At 37.8% G+C, this 21,574-nt stretch overlaps 1 protein-coding gene across 6 annotated transcripts; it reads left to right on the top strand.

Annotated features, from left to right (window-relative positions):
• The first annotated feature begins 659 nt into the window (after positions 1-659).
• Positions 660-20,170, top strand: elf2b (E74-like factor 2b (ets domain transcription factor)). Of its 6 annotated transcripts, none has more exons than XM_065254421.1 (9): positions 660-817; positions 8,095-8,215; positions 10,538-10,754; positions 15,754-15,867; positions 15,965-16,141; positions 16,234-16,314; positions 17,035-17,224; positions 17,883-18,239; positions 18,319-20,170. In XM_065254421.1, the coding sequence occupies exons 2-9, from the start codon at positions 8,141-8,143 to the stop codon at positions 19,046-19,048; spliced, it is 1,941 nt and encodes a 646-aa protein (XP_065110493.1). In that variant the 5' UTR covers positions 660-817; positions 8,095-8,140; the 3' UTR covers positions 19,049-20,170. The 6 variants fall into 6 exon arrangements, with proteins under 6 accessions (XP_065110493.1, XP_073670496.1, XP_065110495.1 ...); XM_073814395.1 differs by lacking the exon at positions 660-817 and adding an exon at positions 5,193-5,212; XM_065254423.2 differs by lacking the exon at positions 660-817 and adding an exon at positions 5,233-5,554.
• The last annotated feature ends 1,404 nt before the right edge of the window (positions 20,171-21,574 follow it).

The raw sequence follows: 21,574 nt of genomic DNA, 5'->3' as shown, positions 1-21,574 counted from the left end.
AGTGTAGTAGGATAAAACATATAGAAATCACATCATTGTGCATCCACTTTTTTGCCTTCATAAAAAAGTGAGACTATATAGAAGACTAGAATATTTGTAAATGTATTGGTGGCCAAAAAAGTACAAATGTAAACCCTTCACCATAGTCTTTTCATAATCTTGCTTGTTCTATTACTTGAAGGTGTTATTATTTTTTCTCTAAACATGTTTCATCGACTGTTTTCACTTTAAATTACAGTATTGTTTGAGGAGGTGTAAGCCATGCATATAACCGTGCGCGGATCTTCATTTTTTTCTGTGTTAGCAATAAATGCAAATAGTTTCTGCACAAATGTTTTTTTGTTTAAAGACTCTCAAGCAATATTTAAATATCAAGATTTTCATTAACTCTTTTGCAAACAGCTTTTCCTGTTTTATGCAAAACCATCACACAATTTTGTTAGTTTTCTTTGAAATGAATACATAAAATATTATATTATATTATATAATTTCGCTTCCATAGATAATCGTGTTGGGAAAATATAAAATAAATGTACTATTAATAACTAAATGTCAATTTATTTAAATATAAAATGAACAGAAGATACACATAGATCATTCCTCTCACCCCAATCTACTGGAAACACAAGCTTCTGGTTTATCAGTGCTGTGTGCGCGCGCGCGCGAGCGTGTGGGATTGTTTGTGTGTATGTCGATCAGGTGCTTAGCTGCTAGCAGTCACAGTCTGACGGGCTCTCATACATCCACCTCATCTTATATCTGTGCAAACTGAGAAGGGTTTTCGTGCGGATTTCATTTGGACAAACAACTTTTCAAGGTAAGTAATCCATTTTTTTAAGTTTTCTTTTTTTATTGAACTTTTAAAAGAAACTGTGCGGTTATGTTAGCTTAGCTCTGTGGTATGAAGCTAAGAGGAAACTGGCACTGTAAAGGGTGCTTTATTTAGTTTTGCTTTATACTAAAATTACAATTCTGGCATAGTGACATGTGTCAATGTGTTTTATCGTTTATCTAATTAAATGTGTTAATATTTGTCGTGTTTTAGCTCATCTGCCTCCTATTTGCTAGCTTACTAAGCTAAATGCTAGCAGTGAGTTGATAACTGAGCAGACTTGCTAGCTGTCTTTTGGGGTTACATGAATTTCATGTAACTTAACGTTAATTTAAAACGTAGTTTTTCGAATCTTCCTGTCAGTTTATATTATTTAATTATAAACATATGCACAGATGATAGATGCATAGATGTATGGATAAATAGGTGCATATATTCATAGGTGGATGTATAGATTCAAATAGATGGATGGATGGATGAATGTATAGTCAGACAGACAGATGATGGAAAGGTGAAACCAGGTTGTCTGGGACAGCTTTTAACATCTCAATCTCAATATATGTTTAACTCATTATTTATTATTTACATACTGCACTTAAAAACACACAAAATGTAAACTCATGAGTTGTTTTAATACATGTATAGAACACAATAGTACAGTATAGTTTAAAATGTTTTTTTTTATTAAAAAACTGAGATACTGTACTGTTGCTGTGTTTCCTCCAGTGTTTATATTGTAACGCCCCCTGATTTGGACAGAGTACAGATCAACTTTGTTGTAATCGCTGCTATAAACTGATGTACGTGTACTCTTACTAATGTTGACTATACTGTATGTAGATCTGTGTTTGCAGCAGCAGTCACAATAAACCTGCATCTATGATCTTGTGACGTGTGAAACGTCAGTATTTCTGATAAAACCGTTACACAGACTTCTTTAGTAAGGGTTGAAATTGAACTTTCCATGCCCCTGATCCTTATGTTTACACTGCTGAGAGTGAAGTGAAGATAACAGCATAGACTTGCACAGGACTTTGATCCATCTAATCAGCAGTTGCTGATTTTATAAGATAAGGTGTGTGAAAGTGCCGGGCCCTAAAAGCATCTGAATAGATTTCTTTGCATAATATGGTTGTAAGTGTTGCTTTAGGCTAAGGGAAATGTGGAGGGATCAAGTCAAATGGGGTGGAGTGTAAAAGAATGTTGGTGTATGCAAACGTAGTGGCTGTCCTTATGAGTAGGGCGAGTCTGTTTATGCAGAAATGAACTCAGTTTTTTACTTACTGGCTTTGTAACCACTGGTTGTTGTTTCACTGGATGGCTGATGACAAATTATCCTGATCTGTCATGGAAGAATAGAGCAACTTTCCCATGAAAAATAACTACAGTTGACTTGTTCAGGAAAGTTAAAATTAAGACTGGAATAATGTGGACTTCCCTGCTTTTCCAAATGTTCAGAAATGAATAAACAGGATAGATTTGATGCTCTTGATTTTGAACCATTAGTCTTAAACGCCAGCTCAAGGTAGATTTACATCTGTGCTAGACTCATTTCTTTTTCTAAATTAATTATTTAGCTGAGCTCTAATAGATATTTCATGACTAAGAAATCTTCAGTCCCCCGCTTGTGCTTTGCAGTTACATACACCTGATTATAAAGTTACTTGGTTGTTTACTTTACAACTAAAGCTATGCTGCAATAATGACTTGCTAGAAATTAGACTGTCAAAGTGTTTTTTTTTTTAAATATTGATTATTGGCTTAAAGTGGAGATGCACATTATTGATTTTTTGCCAGTATGCCAAAATTTTCCAACTCATTTAAGCCCATAGCTGATAATTAATATAAAAGCTAGGGATGTGCGATAATTCGCATGTGATATCATGCACATCTTTTCAGTAAAGCCGGTTCCTTGATTAGTAGTAATTCGCCATCACTTGCTATTCAGGTGGAGCGGCATTTACTACAAAAAAGCTGTAGTTCACTGACAAGCTGGGACATATCGCATACATATCACCGCGATAATTAATGTGAAATTGCCCACGATTTGTCAGTGAACTACGGCTTTGTGTAGTAAATGCCGCTCCATCTGAAAGCAGGGCAACTTAATTATTGGCCTAGGGCAAACAGCTGTATGTCCATGTAAGTTTTGAGGATCGCTCTGCATCTGATCTCTATCAAAAGTCCTTCACAAAATTTTATTATCTAAGCTTTTTGCTCAAAATTTGGTGTTTTTAAAGAAACCTACCCAAATTTGAGAGGTGATAAAAAGAGAACATTTTTGTTTGAAAGCAGAGGGTCTGTTCTTTCATTTGCTATATAGTACAGGGCTCCAGACTAACTTTTTTCACAAGGAGCACAGTGGCCCCCAACTGAAAATTTTAGGGGCACAACCAGAAAATTTAGGGGCACATACCTTAAATCAACATGCTTACCAAATGTTCATATTTTTACTAAGTAAAATTTCATACTAATAAATACTTTGATGATAGATGCAGAAAGTATAATGTGTGACTGGATGAAAAATTTAGTGGCACACTCTCAAATTTTGGTGGCAAAATGCCACCATTAGGTGCTAGTCTGGAGCCCTGTAGTATGTTTATATATTTTAAGAAGAGCATTTTCTGGAAGGCATTAATCTTTTGTGAAAATCATGAAAAATGCTGGTGCTGGTTTGCAACTTTAAAAAAAAAACGCTGGCGGGGAAAGAGTTAATATCTTTGTTTTATATTTATCTTCAAATGTTATTTGTTTTTGTTGTTTCAATTTAATCTGATAATGATGAAAGTAAATAGCATAATTTTTTGAAAAAGGCCTTTGCTGTGATAAGATATTGAACAGCAGTATTAGTTATTGATAATGTGTATCAGATTGAAGGGAAAGAACTGTTAAAATTGCCCATTTGGTTTCAAACAACTTTGTCACTTTGTAGGGATCCATTTTCATTTTGAGCTTTTTTTGTTGATCAGTGGCTAAAGATGCTGTTAAACATCAACACAAGTCCAAGTGAATATGCACATTTTATTTTTCTAAGCGGCTAAAGGGCAGGCTAAAGTTTTTGATAAGTCTTAGCCTAAAGACTTTGCATATATGTGGTAGGCAATGTGATGTTACTAGTGATGCACCGATGTATCGGCCACCGATATTTATCGGCCGATTTTTGATGAATTTGAAACCATCGGCATATCGGCAATATGTTTATTAATTTACTGCATACAGAAATCCATTATAGGTAAAAAAAAAATGAGTTAATGTTGTTATTAAAGTAAATGCTGAATAGCCAAAACTGCTTTTGAAGGTTGTCATGCTGTCTTATTATATTTGTTTTAGCTTAATTTGTGCCTCTCTTATTATGTTGGTCAGTTGAATGTTAATTAGATCAAATCCATGTTCAGTAAAAATTATTTGATGCGGAAAATCGGAAATAAACTAGCTAATAGACCAACTGTATAGTATTGTTTACAAGTGTTTAATATCGGCATCGGCCAGAAGTTGTCTCTTTAAATCGGTATCGGCCCAAAAAAATCCTAGCGGTGCATCCCTAGATGTTACCATCCTCTGTACCTGAATCTTCATGTAAGGAAAGTTGTTTCTATTTTGTGAACCCCTTTTGTACCAGATCAGTTAACATTTGCCCTGTGTTTGACTCAAATATTGACCCATCTTGTGTGCCATCTGAACTGTGTGTAATTTAATTTCATTTCGACAAGAAACCGACACTCTTCATTTGAAAGAAGGAAAAAAAGTGTCCATGTTTGCCTTGAAATGAATGGGTCCCTAATGAAACAATTTACCCCAAAAATAAAACTAATTTACTCACCCTTATGTAATTTTAAACCAGTATGATTTTTTTCGTGAAAACCAAAACATGATGTTGCTGTTTCCGACCAAGCAGGAAAACCTCAAAGAAGATTTTCCGAAAACACCATAAATGTCACACAAATCATACAAATAATGGAAATCTTTTGATAATGTTTTAAGTGTTTTGGCCTTTTAAAGCAAGAAATGAATCTTGTAAAACAGAAGTGGTTTTGGTCAGTGCAGTGACTTGCGTTTTGACGGATGGCTGATGCAAGCAGTCTCTCATTGAGTAATAATTCGTTGCATCTGAAGGGCGGTTGGGTGGAGGCTGGATTTTGGCGTCCGCTGCGTGTGTGTGTGTGTTTAAAGGTGGGACGTTGCATCACTGGAGAGTCTGTTGAGGACACAAAAGCAGCGTTGTGCATTGGTCATGTGATGCCTGTTCGGAAAGCTCAGACCATGTGATCCTGTCTCACAGAATGCTGAGTCGAACATAAAAACTCTGCATAAGCCTGTAGACACGAGAAGATAGATTGCAAAGAAACTGATTCTTCAAAGAACGGAGATGTAGAGAAACAGGTGTGGAAGATACAAGAAACAGAAAACGAAAGCGTTAGGGTGTACATGATCAGCTCTAAAAAAAAAACACAGGCTGTTATCCGCCTCATAGTTGTACATTACTCAGTATTTCTTTGATGGTGTCCGGGGAAAAACGTCTGGATTCTGTTGTCTCAGGTTGTTGGAATGTGGAGTTTTTGGAAGAACAGGGAACCATGGTTGAAGTGGACCGGATACCTTTGTTTACGGGAATGTCTTGGACTGTTTCCTGGGAATTGGAATGCATCTTGGAGGGGGAACATTGTGGGATTTTTACAGCTGCACCAGAAACAAAAAGTTGGAAATGGATGAAAAGCTTTCCTGGTAATATCTAATAGCACAACTTTAGTGGAATTGATACTTGAAGTAATACTATACCCATCATCACAAGTGACGATCAGACTGTGGTTTGTGTTGTATGCTAAAACCTCATAAAGTTTGGGTCTATTTTAGTTTTGCCGCATGGCTTGTGAATGTTATGCAATTGTCAGTACTTAAAAGACATGTGGTGCTAATCATTGGTTTTGGGGGAAGGTGTGATGAGGAGTCGAAATACTTGTCATTTTGTGATTCGCTGATAAAACAATCCAGATGCATACGTGAGGAAGTGTGTGTATCAGATTTAGTCGTCACACCCCCATCGTCCCTGTGCAGATTTTGTGACTGCTTGCTATAGTAACAGGGCAGGACATAACAGATCACTTTAACAATGTAACCATCTGATCTGCTAGTCTGTCACTATGCAAAATAGGTGGTGCAATTACTTTAATTAAATAATGATGGTGCTGTAATTGTGTGTGCCCTTAAAAGTTTAGGCCTATTTAATCTTAAAATATTTTGGATTAACTTTCTTAAAACGTGTTTCTGGTCTTTTTGTGTGCGTTTCTCATCAGTGCAGGTAATTCCAAAGAAAAAACATTTGTCTTTTATTTTCACCGTATTGTATTTGTCTTTGTAAGTCAAATGCGCGTTTTCTCAATGAAAGAATTTGAATGAATTATGGTGAAATCCTGGCACATCCAAACGCCAGGGGGCGCTCTCGTGCAGAAACTCCCTTTGTGCCACAGAAGTAGTAGCATTACAAACGCTATTTCAGGAAATGTCTACAGGAATATTTATATCGCTGTTCTTTAAATTGTTTTGGGTATTTTCATGATAATAAAGAATATTTTGAATGATTTTTATTTAACGAGTGTTGCTTTTTTAAATGCACGTTATAAACGACTTCGACTCATAATGATTTTAGATTGATAAGGACTTCCTATTGACCAAATGCCGCAGTACACGGCACGCACAAGCTGTGCATGAAACAAAGAATCGCAGCCTTGCGATTCAGAATCAATTTCAGACAGGCATTTTTAATGGTGCACCCAATTTAATCGTTACATCTCTACCTGGCATATGTTTTCAATTGTTTCCAATGGAAGCACCGTGCTTTTCAAAAATGCCAACAGCTGTAGATTTTTGTCTTCGCTAAATATTGTCGCTCTGCATTTCTTTCTGAGTCGTTTATAACGTGCATTTAAAAAGCAACACTCGTTAAACAAAAACATTCAAAATATTCTTTATTATCATGAAAATACCTGAAACAATTTGAAGAACAGAAATGGAAATATCCTTATAGACATTTCCTGAATTAGCGTTTGCAATGCTGCTACTTCTGTGCTACAAAGGGAGTTTCTGCACGAGAGTGCCGCCTGGCTTTGGGATGTGCCGAGATTTCACCGTAATATAGTTAAAATTCATTCATTGAGAAAATGCGCATTTGCTCGATTAATCGTTACAGCCCTAAAAGCATGTGGAGCGGGCGGCAGCCAAAATGCGAGGGGTTTGGCGCTGATAAATAGCATGCATAACGCTCACTTCCCATAGAAATCATACAAAAAAGGCACCTGCTACTGCCATAAACGCATTCTGTGTGATTGGCCCCCTTACTCAGCCGTCCAATCACAGTGGATGAGAGGCGGGACAAATACAACAACAACAACAACTTTATTTATATAGCACAATTAATTTACGACTTACGTCGACCAATGTGCTTTCCAGGAGGTCATAAAACAAAAACATAGGAAGATACATAAAATACATAAAAAATACCCCAACAACCAATCGGCAACAACCCCAACAACCAATCAGCATCCAAAGCGCTTGGCTGAATAGACGCTGGCATTAATTAATTGAAACTAAACGGTAAACATTAGATAATAAGAAATGATGAATGAAGAAAAGCTGAAATGCAAGAAAGTTGAGAGTTTTATTTGTTAACAATCACAATGTGGATGTAGGCAAACAACATCTTTTTTTTGTTATGTGTTTGTTTGTCCAAGTACTTGCATACTCTTAGCTACTCTGTAAAATGTATCCCATAACAAAAACGGTAGGGCTGGGACAATTAATCGTGCAAGTGTGCATTTGTATCATTCAATCATTATAATAATACAATTGTACAGCAATTACAGTGAAGTCACTTAATAATTCAGCTACCAGACTCCGGTTGTCTCTTGTCCTTTGTTATTTTTATGAAAGTGTAATGAGGACTCAACATTTGGGAGTGTCCTGCTGCCTTGAGCGTTCACTTCACAAAGCAAAGCATGTTGGTTGTTGCCATGGTGTCAGTGTTCTGTAGACAGGCTTCCTGTTTTGGTGTTCTGTTCCTTAGCAAGGGTTTCCTGTTTGACCCAGACAAGCAGACAGAGAGGAGGTCAAAAAGCTTTGGCTTTGCTTTGTTACATCTATGGATTTCAGGAATATGCTGTATGAATTGTAACTTGCCAATTGCACAGTGTTTGTATTATTTACATTTTAAATTGCGAATTGAGTATAAAATGTATTCGAAACTAATTTTTTGTGCTCTTTGTCTGCAGTTCTGGAGGTTGCCACAGGGGGTCAGCAGAGCGTGGGGTATGAGTCATGACATCTGTGGTGCTCGTAGACAGTGGAGGAGCTGTGGTGGAGTACGTCACTGCAGTGGATGACCATTTACCGGTAAGTTTTACAGCTACAAAAAAAGTCTCAGTCACAGATGGCTCGCCTACAAAACGGTCACATGTTGCCATCTAATCCACGTTGCGTGAGTCATGATGCCCAGGTTTTCATCAGGTAAATGATAAACAAAATTATGTAAACTTGACACCATGCTTTTACAATTAGCTCAGGAGAAGATCTAGTCACTGGAATCTAATACTTTGCAAATGTGACGTTTGCAAGGTTGGTACCATTCGAAAATGTAAAATATGCTTGAGTAAACTTCTTTATTTTAATTTGTTTTCAGTGTTATTTCCAATGTATCTGCCAGAATATAAAAACTATGATTGTTTGTTTACAAGAGTTGGCAAGGTCTTTGAAAGTTGTGAAACTTTGTGAAAAATTCAAGGCCCTGTGAAGTTTTTGAAAATATACATATACATAGATAAATTTTTTCTTCTACATGCGAATGTTGATTCATACCAAAATGCTTTTTTGCATAGTTGTGTTTGACACATGAAAACGTCTTGGGTTATGTATGTAACTGCTGAGAAGGGAACGAGATGCTGCGTCTCCCTTACAATACTTCCTGTGTCCCTGTAATGCCGTCTTTGGCTGTATTATAGTTAGCTATATACTTCCTGGCTCCCCAACACCCTGACTTTGTCGTTAAGCCTCACCATTGGTTGAATTTGATATACACATTCAGACGCACTTACCCCTGGAAGCGCTCCCAAAGTGTCACCGCAGTAACAATATATCTTAAAATATCTTAAAATAAAGTGTCCCCACATTAAGTTCTTAAATTTGAGGGTATTGGACCTGGAAAGTCCTTGAAAGGCCCTTGAATTTGAATTGAAGTTAACTAACGTGTGGGAACCCTGAAGAATGCAGTGCAGTCCTCCGTTGATGGCTAGCTTGCTTAGCTTATAAGAGCTCAGATCCAAAAGCTGCTAAACGCCACCTTTGTCAAAAATTAGGAAATGATAATGACTAAATGCTCCCGGCATGTATAATATGTTCATTGAATACTTTCACTTCAAATCTGCTTAATCACGGCCTCAGGCTATTCAGAATTTCTTGGCAGAATCCGTTAAATAGATGCCGATTTTTTTTGTAAAGTCCGCTAAATGGACGGAAGAAGAATTGAATGAACAATGGTACACGAACGTCAAGGTGCAAGAGTTGTAGTTTTTTTTAACCCAGTTGAAGGGTAAAATACTGAATATATCAGAATATTGACTGTTTTTTTTCGTCTTTTACCTCAGAAAGGACAGTGAAGAGTGACTTTTTTAGGAGTGAAGAGTCTTGCATGAGGGTTTTGCAGTGAAGACCAAATTTGTTAAATATCGATTGACATTGGTTAAAATACTTTTCTTTGCCATTAAAGTGAAATTACTGAACATACACATGAGTGTCTGATAAAAAGTCCTTCCAGAAAAACACAGAGTTTTTTTTGTAATTGTTGCGGGCAAAAATCCTTGATCTTGCGGCACGTTTTCTTAAAAAATGCAATGGAATATGCAGGATTTTTATGCGATGAAATTGCGGGAACTTTGAAAACTGCCAGAACTTGCAAAAACTGTTTCCAGCTTTTCAATGATGTTCATGTCACATAATCATGTCACTCATAACGTTCCCATGGCAACAGGGGACATGGCTGCGCTTGTGTGAAGTAAATGCAAAATTTTTCAACTTTCTGCTAAGATGTATATGATTTTTGCTACGAAAATGCGGGGATTATGAAATAATGCAAGCTCTGCGTATTTTGCGCACGGAAATCTGCAATTTATGCTGCGAAAGTGCAGAGTATTTGAAAAAATGCGGCCCCGGCATAAATATGCAGGCTTTGGCTGACTATGCGTTGAATGAATCATGGGAACGCATAATCGCATTTTTCTGGAGGGATTGAAAAATGTTCATTAACAAAAAACATGTCAGACGCAGTTACTGTACGTTTACACCGCCGCTGGCGAGAGCGTCAAAAATGCTCAGGCTGCCCTGCCAATGACGCTATAAAAAAGGAGTAGTGAACGCTTGAATGCATTTTCTGGAATCCTCACAAGCGGAGGACTTCTATTGGACTCAAATGCTTGCCGCCAAATGTTTCAACTTTCCGATTGGTTCTCGCCGAACCGTGTCATGGCTCATTACCATAAAGTTGAGCTGATTTCAACTCTCAGTGACACCCCGTCCAAGATGCGCCGCTGAATGACTTCCGGCCACTTTGACGTTCTCGCCGGCGGCACAGTTAGAGACTATTGCATCTGAGCTCTTCATATAAGGTTTGAGTTATCGGATTTGTTTGTTTTCATGAACACAGTGTATCTGTTTCTCTTACAGGAGGAAGGAGTGTGTGAGATCGAGGGGGAAATGGAGGGGGAAATTGAAGGAGAAGTAGAGGGGGAAGTTGAGTATCCTGCAGTGATCGTGGAGCCGGTACCCAGCGGACGGATGGAGCAGGGATTCTCTGCTCAGGTGCTGGTTTATGATGATGAGACCTACCTGATGCAGGGTGTAGCTGAAGAGCAGGAGGTGGAGACAGAAGTGCTAGAGACAGGTAAGAGTCGCACAATGCAAAACAATTACAAAGTAGTTTTTAATAATTATTTAATTATGCTGTTTGACCCTGTATGGGAACACACAAAACAACTTTATTATTTTATGGTTTCTAATAATTTTAATAATACTCACCATTCCTTTGACTGCAAATCAAAAAGTTTTCCAGCAGTTAGTTTTGGGAGTAAAACTTTGTGAAGCCAACATTTAGGAAATGCATTACTGTGCATCCAGAATGGATTTTATTATGCCTTTATGTAAACAATAATCAAATCAAATACTTTTTAGGTACTCTATAAAAGAGTACATTGTAAAGAAAGTTACTTCTTTCTTGCTTATGTCTCAGGTATTTCAGCGGCTGTTATATTTGTGCAGTATGATGCCATAAGTTGTATTTAGAAGGGCATCCTTGTGGCCTGAGGTTTTAGCACTGGATTTTAGATGGGAATCACGTATGCATTATTCTTATATAAAATACCCATCTGGCACAAGGATGACTTACTACTATGTAGCTTATTATTGACTTTTAATAGTTTATTTGCAGTTAACAGGGTGTTTAGGGTTACACACAAAGTTTTACTACCAACATAAAAGGATTTTGTATAGGCTTAAGGTTTTAAAAGATGATCCTGGTTAAATCCTGGTTCTGACAATGACTACGTTATTAGTTTTGTGCTCTAGCAAAGAATTGATAAATCTCCACTGCCCTCTAGTGGAGGTTTTAATGAAATGCAGTACAGAAATTATGAATAAAAAGATTAAAATTACTTTACCAATTGAATCTTCCAAAATATTTCACATACTGTTTGTTCATAAATAAGATGCTTATAAATTTTACTGGAAAGTATTCAGGGACAGATTTTATACAATATGGCACATCTAAATAAAGAAAAAAAATCACAAAAATTATAAGGACAAATTATTAGTTTTAATTAACTGTCTGTCAATAACAATTACGTAAGCTGATTTAATTCGGTAAGTGCCTAATGTTTGTTTTTACGTTTATGTGACACACACGTGCGCAGTGTTCTAATCGCCCTAGACTTTATATGCGATAATTATAATACTAAAGTGTCGCAAAAAGATGTTTTTTGGCACAAATCCTTCGGTTAAGTGTATAATTATCCCCGCTGCTGAGTGCTGACGCAAATTAAACGTAAAACCGAGAGCGCGGAGGATTTCCTGTGTGTTCGGCGCGGAAGGATCCGTGCGCGCCCGGGGCGTACTGCTGAATTTGTGGAGATTTCCTGTGGAGGCGGAGTGATTTGCAAATCGTGCGCCTCTATACGCTTTCAATGCGAGTCAATGTGAATCTGCACCTCTGGACGAAACATGGCGACGTCGTTGCATGAGGGACCCGCTAACCAGCTCGATCTGCTTATCCGAGCAGGTAAACACATAAAAGCGCTTTTTAAAACTCGTGGGTGTGGGCTTGTTTGAGGTGAAGTGATAAAGCTGAGCGGCGCTGAGATCCGTGAAGTTGTGCTTCAGTGTAAAGTAATGGAGGGCATTTCAGGAAGTGATCACCTTGGTTGGCAACCTGCATGGCGTTGCCTAATTTTCTTTAATGCTTATTTGGAGTGTTATAAAGTAGTAGCGTACATGCATGTTGAGTCGCACTTGCTCACTGTGCACAGTGTTGAGTTTGCACGGCGTTTAATGCGTTTTAAATGTGGAGCGTGTTCAAATAACGGGTTTCTCTGGAGGTGGTGCGCTGCTCTGAAACCAGGAAGTGGGAGAGATGTTGTCTTTCCTACGTCTTTGCCACGCTGTCTGGAGTCGAAAGGACACAGAGTTTTATTTTTGTGGCATAAATACGGCTAACTTAAACGTAAACTTTTTATCACCTATTAGTAAATTGATCCCCTTGATGAAATAGAACACGGAAGATTTATATTTAATGTCTGTTATATACAAACATCTCGTACGCAAATTAAATGTGGTGGAAAATACTTAAACTAACACGCTTGTTGTACATTTAAAATTAGATTTATATACTATGAGCTCTGTATCGAAAACATTGTTTGTATTATAAAATGCACGTTGGTTTATTGTCGCAGATGTCCCGTTATCTAAACGTGGTCGCTGTTTTCCGCACACACGTTTTAGCGTGCTTTCATCACTCACTACGAGTCACATTTAATACCAAATTCATTCTTTATTAACGTCTTTACTGTACATCAAAATCAACAAGTGTTGTTGTAAAAGTGTCGAGTGGATATTTTGAGTTTTTCAAGTAAATGTGAAAATTCGATGGCGGAAGCATTGTTATTCCGCTGGCCTGTCTAAACTATGAGTGACAGCACTCGTCGTCCAATAGAATTCGCGCGCTGTTCGAAATCTCACAGCGAACCAATCGTCTTGTCGTTTTCTTGGGGCGTTCTTTACATAGGGGTCCAATCAGATTGAGGGCTGGTGTTGAGTTGCAGGAAGCTCAGTAAGAACTGGAGGGAAAGCTCTGACGACTGTAAACACGGAAGTGAGGAGGGACAGCACTACTTTCCTCTGGACCGCTATTTTACTGGCAGTTAAATAGTACCACAATAATGTGGATTTATTGGCTTTTATTATACATAAGGAGTAAGAACGTAATCGGTTCAGTTGTTTAATGCTTAGTGTAATATTTTATAATCATTAAGTATTGTAATTACTACAATGTTTGTTGTTTTCTGCTTAATTTTAATAAGGTTTTTTTATTTATTTTACCTAACTTTGCAGATTTTAGTAGATTGGTTGTGTTATATATACATACATATACACACTCTAAATTAACATGCCTTTTAATTTGATTTTCATCATTATATTTCGTCATCTAACAGCACTGATGTATAATAATATTTAGGCTAAAAAGAGATTGTTTTAGATTTGAGTAACATTTCCTAGCTACTTTTTATAATATGGTGATTGCACCTCTTATTGTCTTAAAATAGAAGAGAATCCGCCAGATAATCTGTATTATTCCTAATTATGGATTCAGATTCATTTGTATCCTGTCTCCAAGGGCAGATTTGTCTGAATACAGTACCCAAGTGGATGCTGGGTCACCTATTCTTAATGGCACCATGCATGCGTATGTGTTTATGACTGGCACTGCCTAAAGATAGCCCTCTGTGTGGCAACAGATACACATACCCAAACATGGACAGGGTCGGCTTGTAACGGGAGTGGAGAGAGGGCTTGGATAGACTAGCACAGGTGCCTGTGGATGTCAACGTCAAACTGACGGGGCTGCAGGTTCTGCCCTGTACACGCCTGATTTTGCCTTTCTCAGATCAGTTTTACGCACCTGTTGCTGTCTCAGACCCACCAGGAAGTTACTTGTCATTTAGCAGATGCTTTCATCCAAACTGTCTCACTGTGTATAGCAACATTGTAGAATAGGCATGGCGAATATAAAATGCTGAGCAACTTTGCATCACATTTAAGCATTAGCAGACGGTTTTATCCAAAGCGACTTGCAAAAGTGAAGAAAGTACAGATATTTTGAATATTACAATCGGATATTGTGAAGTGGATATTATGTTGCGTTTGTTACACGTGATATTTCCTTGCAATAAATGTCTCCCCCTGAACACTTTTGGAGACCGTATGTGACCCTAAAACCCAGCTAAAGTCATTTTTTTTGTGTTTTACTGTTTTCTACATAAACTCCTTCTATATAATGTAAAGAGCATTCTGTGAAATATAACCTTGGTATTTTTAATATTAATTGAATAAGGTTGGATAATAATTACATTGTGAGACAATAACGTGGATTTCACAGACAGGGTCACTCAGTTTATGTTGTTTGTATGTATTGAGAGATTTGTTCATTTATAAGGAGGGTAATCTGAAAACGCTTAGTTTTATTTTAAGTGCACTTGGATTTCGTCTATCATATTCAATGGATGTAGTTTCTTATTAAAATCGTAATACATGTGATCGTTCAGGCAGTGCATCTCATTTAAACGAATTGAGAAGAATAACAAATAATATATCACCAAATCTGTCTGCCATCAACATTTAAGAATACATCTTTTATTTTCCTATCTTGTATAAGCCAAGTTACTTCTTTTGATCTCCCTGTCTCCTGTTTTTCGAAAGACCCATGTAGTTTTTGCCACCCATGCCAAATTATGTTCATCAGTCTCTGTAAACTCTGTAAACTAGTGTGATTGGATCATGATTTTGGGAAGCCCAAACTGCACAAGTTTTGCACACAATGGCACCCTCTATTGGCATTTCAGTGTAAAAACATGGTAACATGGATACAAATGCTTTTAAATATCAACTTAGACTCTCAAGTATTAAATGAAATAAAGTTTTAAAAAATATGCACATCCATTCTTTATCCAACGTTATATACAGATAAACATACAGTACTGTGCAAAAGTCTTCAACCACCATGCCACAATTAGATTTGTTGTTTTTGCAATGTTATAGTGATCATATATAATTGTTTCTCAGTCTCTTTAATCAAATACATCCAGAAAATACAGGAAATGTGTATATAGTATTTAAAACTGTATAAAAATGTAAACTGATGTGTCAAGTTTTTAATGTAAACTCCCCTTCCACTTGAGCAATAGCAGGAGACTGCAGGATCTCTTAAACCTAAATAAAATTAAATCCTAATTTATAATTTTTAAACACAGACAATGCCTAAAGAAGACATTTAGTCCTGAAAATTTATTATTTTATTTATTTTTTGTACATATTTCCTGTATTTTCTGTCTGTATTTTAATAAAATGAATTGAAAAATATATGGATGGACATTAAAACTTCTAAAACAAGTCTGGTGGTCTTTGCCTAAGAGTTTTGCACAGTACTGTATGTTGTATTGAAACATGCCAAAACTTATTGCAAAAAGTATTACTTTAAAAAGTGACTGTCAAAAAACATTGCCAAAACCTAATTATACAAATTTGTTTTATAGTATGCATGCATGCGCGTGCATACACACAATGCAAACACAGTTGATAGGAATATTAACCAATTTGTGTGTTTTCCTCTATGGCAGTGGAAGCATCAGTTCATGGCTCAATTGTGCATTGCTCAGACAAAACCATTGAGGCTGCAGAAGCTCTTCTGCATATGGATTCTCCCTCCAGCTTACGTGGAGACCGGAGCCCAGGTAAAAACTTTGTCCTTATCACAAATCCTCATATGCTGCCATACAAGATCTCTCTTTTGAGGTTATTCATGCATTTATGTGCTTTTCTGGTGTGTAGAGGTCTTCGTGCCTCCATGTGTCAACACTTCCGAGTTCCTGCACGCCGCCATGCGGCCCGACGTGCTGACAGAGACCGTTGTAGAGGTCAGCACGGAGGACTCCGAGCCTATGGAGATGGTCACGGTTTTTCAGGAACCCGAAGTGATGGAGACAGAACCCTCTAAGAGAAGAAAATGTGAGCTTCAAGAACATTGCTGTCATTTTTGACATAGGAGTGAGAAATTGCAGCAGCTTCTAAATTGTTGTTTGTGTTTGTTATCCTTTCAGCCGGGCGGAAACCCAAACCCCATCACATTTCAAACGGATCCCCGGATCTAGGCATCAAGAAGAAGTCTAGAGAAGGAAAAGGTTGGTAACTTTCAAGTGTTTGTTTGTTTAGTACGCTTAATATCACAAAGAAACATCTGAGTTATATGTCAACCAAAAACCAGATGAAAGCTTATTAGTCGCAATTTAAACCTTTTATTTTACAGTGCTGATGTTTTGTACCAACAAACTGATATATGTATGCTTTTGTGTAAAATGTGATTTATTTTATTTATTTATTACATTTGGGCAAAAATATGTACTGTTAGTTTGATTCTCGACTTTACATATTTTTTAATATGTGACCCTAAAGTGTAGCATACCAACCATACAAATTATCATTTTTATGCTAAAAATCAATTTATTTTGTAAATTTTTTCTGCCGTAAATATATTTAAAAAAAAATATTTTTCATTGATAATGTCTTGCTAAGCACTTTATTTGGACAACTTTGGATACAAAAAGGTTAATATACGGTATATTTTTTTTAATTTTCATCAGATTTCAGATTTTCAGATAGTTGCATCTCGGCCAAATATTGTCCTATCCTAACATCATAAATCAATGGCTATTTATACAGCTTTTAGATGATATATAAATCTAAATTTCATAAAATTGACCCAATATGACTGGTTTTGTGGTCCAGGGTCATATATGTTAATAATAGCTATGCTAATACTCTTTAATGTCTATTTATTTATAATATCAATGGCTATTAATTGAATTGCTCAACTCACATGATTTAATTTCTGTTGCCTACAGGAAGCACGTATCTTTGGGAGTTTCTATTGGACCTGCTGCAGGATAAGAACACCTGTCCCAGATACATCAAGTGGACCCAGCGGGAGAAAGGCATCTTCAAATTAGTGGACTCTAAAGCTGTGTCAAAGCTGTGGGGCAAACACAAGAACAAGCCGGATATGAATTATGAAACCATGGGCAGAGCGCTTAGGTGAGATGTTTGTGTAAATGTATACTTGAGGTTTTTTGCATGTTTAAAACATGCTGTGCAGTATTTTTTTTTTTTTTGCAGAATTAGGCATGCCTGAATTTTATAAGAATCATCTACCCAACATAATTTGGAGAAAATCAATAAAAATGGTCTTATTTTACAGAAAATTTTGTGATCCACAATTTTTTTTTGATGATGGAGTTTTGGAACCACCGGCGGTTCCGCAGAGTTTTAGGGGTTAATTCACATTTAAAGTTATTCTTTTATTTAAAGTGTCTTACAGTGAATTCAAACTATACATCATTTTATCAGGAAGTGTTCCTGGGTTCAAACCCATGATTTGCATTGTGAATTCAAAGCTCTTCCAGTTGAGCTACATTTAAAGGCAGGGTGCATGATTTTTAAAAACGCCAAAACACACTTGTAGCCAATCAGCAGTAAGGGGCGTGTCTACTAAATGACATCGTTGCCTGGGTTGCTTATGTGTCTATCAAAAGAAGGTCCAGATTCTATTGGGTAGGGACGTGCTTGTTTAGGTAGGCGATTTGAAATATCAACATTGGCTTTCAGAGATCATTCACCCCGCCTTTAAGCACATGTTCTGTGTACATTTTATGATCTGTTTGTATTTATTTTGTGTGTGTTTTTTTTAATGCAGGTATTACTATCAGAGAGGAATCTTGGCTAAAGTAGAAGGTCAGAGGTTGGTGTACCAGTTTAAGGAAATGCCTAAAGACATTGTAGTCATTGATGACGAAAAGTGTGACCCTGGTGATGACATAAGTGGCGAGAAGACCTACGAGCGTGTTCCTCCTTCATCTGACACTCACATGTTGACTACTGACCTCTCCAAAACACCTGCCATCTTGAGAGGTGGTGGTAGGACTCTGGTCCATCCAGGCTCCCCAAAAGCCAAATCTGCGCTCGCGGCATCTCCCATTCAACGTATTGTAACGGTCTCCGCCACACCGGACTCGACGACCCATACCATCATCTCCAATGCCAGTGCACCCAGGTAATCAAAGTTGATTTGTGTAAATTAACCAAAGTTGGTTTAGATTAGATAAGTTTTAAATGTTATGTCTTGTGTCCAGGACTGTGCGGGTTGCTATGCAAGTGCCAGTTGTCATGACGAATTCTTTGGGACAGAAGATCTCCACGGTGGCCGTGCAGTCAGCGAATCCGTCCATCCTCACCACGGCACCCACCAACGCCGGAACGGCGACCGGCACGAACGCACCCAAAGTCTTGTTTCAGACCATGCCAACAATGGTGCCCGCCACAGCAGAGAACGGTGACAAAATCACAGTTCAACTCGCTAAGATAATCACCATTCCGGCTTCCCAGCTAACGCAGTGCCAGCTACAGGGCAAACCTGGCAGCCCCACAGGCATCAATTTGATGGGTGCCCCCCTCGCCGTCCGAGCCCTCACACCCGTGTCTATGGCGCCAGGCACGCAGGTGGTCAGACTGGCAATGCCTGCCCACCAGAGTCCAGGTCAGACGAAGACACAGGTCCCCATTTCAATCCAGACGCAAGCTCAACTCCCAATCTCCGTCCAGACGGCGTCCCATCAGAGCCCCACACAGGTCACGATACCCGCTTCAGTTTCTGTTCAGAATCAAGTGTCAGTTCCAGTTCAAATCCAGATTCAACAGAGCAAGGTTTCTCCGAGACCAAGGAGCACCGACTCCAAACCGGACAGCACTTCGATGGAACGGGTGATCGTGGTCCAGACGGGACCTGAGCAGGACAATCCCACACGAGTAGAAGTGGTGGAAGATTCAAAACCACAGCTTGAAGCAGTGCAAGCAGAGAGCTGAGGAGCGAAGCATCGTCAGACACGAACATTAATAACTAATCAATACAGACACAAACTTACACCGGTTACTATTCAATCACACGCTGGGTGTTTTTCTACCCCGTACCGAACTAACTGGAGATTATTGTACAGTACAAGTGTGGTTTAATTGTACAAAATATTACCAGGTAAAAACTCAACAAGCAGGCATTGTTGCAAAGACTGCATCAGCGCCGCAATTCGCACATCATGTGGATAAAATCGACGTAAACGTCAAAGAATTATTGGATATCTGTTGTTTCAATTATGAATTGGTATAGGGACCAATGTAAAGATCACTACAGTTCTCCGACGATATTTTCGACACTAACCGTTAAATAGAACACTAAAGTAAATAGTAAAGTCGAAAAGCAAATGTGAACTTTCGAGGAAGTGTAAATTTGACTTTTTTTAAACTTGTATAAAGAGTTTTTTCTTTTACGTTAAAATTATAACGCGAAACCAGCAGTTTCATTTGAAGATCACTGTGAACGCGCGCAGTTCTGCCGGTGTGCTGCCGTATCACAGGAACTTTGAGTCGATTCTTCCTCCACTTCTACTAAGGGAAGAAATGAAATGAACTTTGTATATATGAATTATACAGTTTACTGAATTTATAAACAATGCAGCCTTAGAATCGTTTATTTTTCGGTCTTGTTTTTTTGTAAGTCAAACTTATTAAGCTTATGTTGTGTTAATCTCTTGTTTTTCCCCACACGTCGTACCGAGCACAGTATTACTGGCAAACCATCTTTTTGTAGTCCATTTTTGAAGCTTTTGGATGAAAACAATCCGTACCATTTGGTTCATTGGTGTCCCAAGTCTAGAAGACTTGACCCTGTGGCAATTTGTTGTCACCGAAGTACAGTAAAAGGTCAATCGGCAGCATGCACCCTCACTGCAAATACAGACGTTTTTTTGCGCATTTTCTTTTGCCATTCGCTTTTTATTACTCCTTTAGAGAGGGAGAACCGAGATGTTTGTGTTCAGAATAATCTAGTTTGTATATTCAACATTTGAAGTATATTCTATTTTGTTGTACTCTTGTTTCAAAGTGTACTCAAGTAGATTTTACTCTAATATAAAAAGTATTCATGACATTTGAGCTCTTGTGGTGTTTATTGACTAACTGCATTATTTTGCTAAGATGTGTTGCTGTTATAGCCACAAAAAAATTATAATAATAATCAGGGCCATACATTTTTAAATGCAAAATGCTATTGTTTGGAAACCCGTTTGTTAAGTTGTGATGTAAAGAATACGCCATATGAAACTACAGTCTCAACAGCCATTTATGAGTGCTATTTATTCATACGACAACTTTTGGGCCATATTTTTATAAACTTGCATTGTACACTACATTCTCTAAGCTTATGACCCAAAATAACAATACTTTAAAGTAGGGATGCAGCGATTATAGATTTTGATGGTACGGTTATAGTCTGATAAATAATCACGGTTGTACGGTTATTATGGACTCATTTATTTTACAATATTAATGTAAAATATCACATGGATAAATTTTTGAACAATTGCTAAATTCCTTTTTATTTTCAGTTTGTGTAATTTTTGTCCAATTCTTGGACAAATGATAATAATAATAACCTAGCAGGCTTTGACTTAAACAGTATAGGTGCCTTTTGAAACCTGTAGGCTATTCATTTTAATGATCTTTGGAATAAATGTAATTTAATATTTGGACTGAATAAATGTTTTTATTTTGATTTGTTTGAAGTATTATTAAAATGATAATAGCCTCTCAAAACGAATAATAACACAGGGTAATTCTGGACTGGGTACTGCGAGTCATGTTGGACTGGCAGCATTAACGTGTTAACTCATGCTATTAATTCATAAATCATTAACGCGTTAAAATAATTCAACGTTATTAAATGCAGTCAGACCACCAGGAGCCCCGCCCGGATTTGATCCCTGAGGAGGAGGTTTTTAATGCTGCACAGACTGATTGGAGTGTGGATCTTTCACGCACCCGTGCAGGCACGCACGCACACAAACACACACACACACACACACACACACCGATGCACGAACAACCAAGAGACGTGTCACGCGCACATATTCTTTTGAACGCGGAGCTTTGTCATACAGTGCGCTAACAAGCATGTCGCACGCCGCACGCGCCTCTTGGTGGTTCGTGCATTTGGTTTGTGTGTGCGTGCGTGAAACAAAAACACGCGGTGTAGCAGAGGCTTTACGGTTACTTAACCGTGACATTTTAAAGCGCGGTTAATAGTGAAACCGGTTAATCGCTGCATCCCTACTTTAAAGGGGACATTTCACATGACTTTATGACGTCAAATAAGTCTTTGGTGTCCCCAAAGCTCAAAATACCCAACAGATAATTTATTATAGCATATTAAAATTGCCACTTTGTAGGTGTGAGCAATTTTTGGGTGTCCTTTAAAATGCAAATAAGCTGATCTCTGCACTAATTGACAGTGCTGTGGTTGGATAGTGCAGATTAAGGGGCGGTATTATCCCCTTCTGA

Source organism: Paramisgurnus dabryanus, chromosome 4 (genome assembly GCF_030506205.2).
Source record: "Paramisgurnus dabryanus chromosome 4, PD_genome_1.1, whole genome shotgun sequence".
In the NCBI taxonomy this organism is placed as follows: domain Eukaryota; kingdom Metazoa; phylum Chordata; class Actinopteri; order Cypriniformes; family Cobitidae; genus Paramisgurnus; species Paramisgurnus dabryanus.
This window is presented reverse-complemented; position numbering and strand designations above follow the sequence as displayed.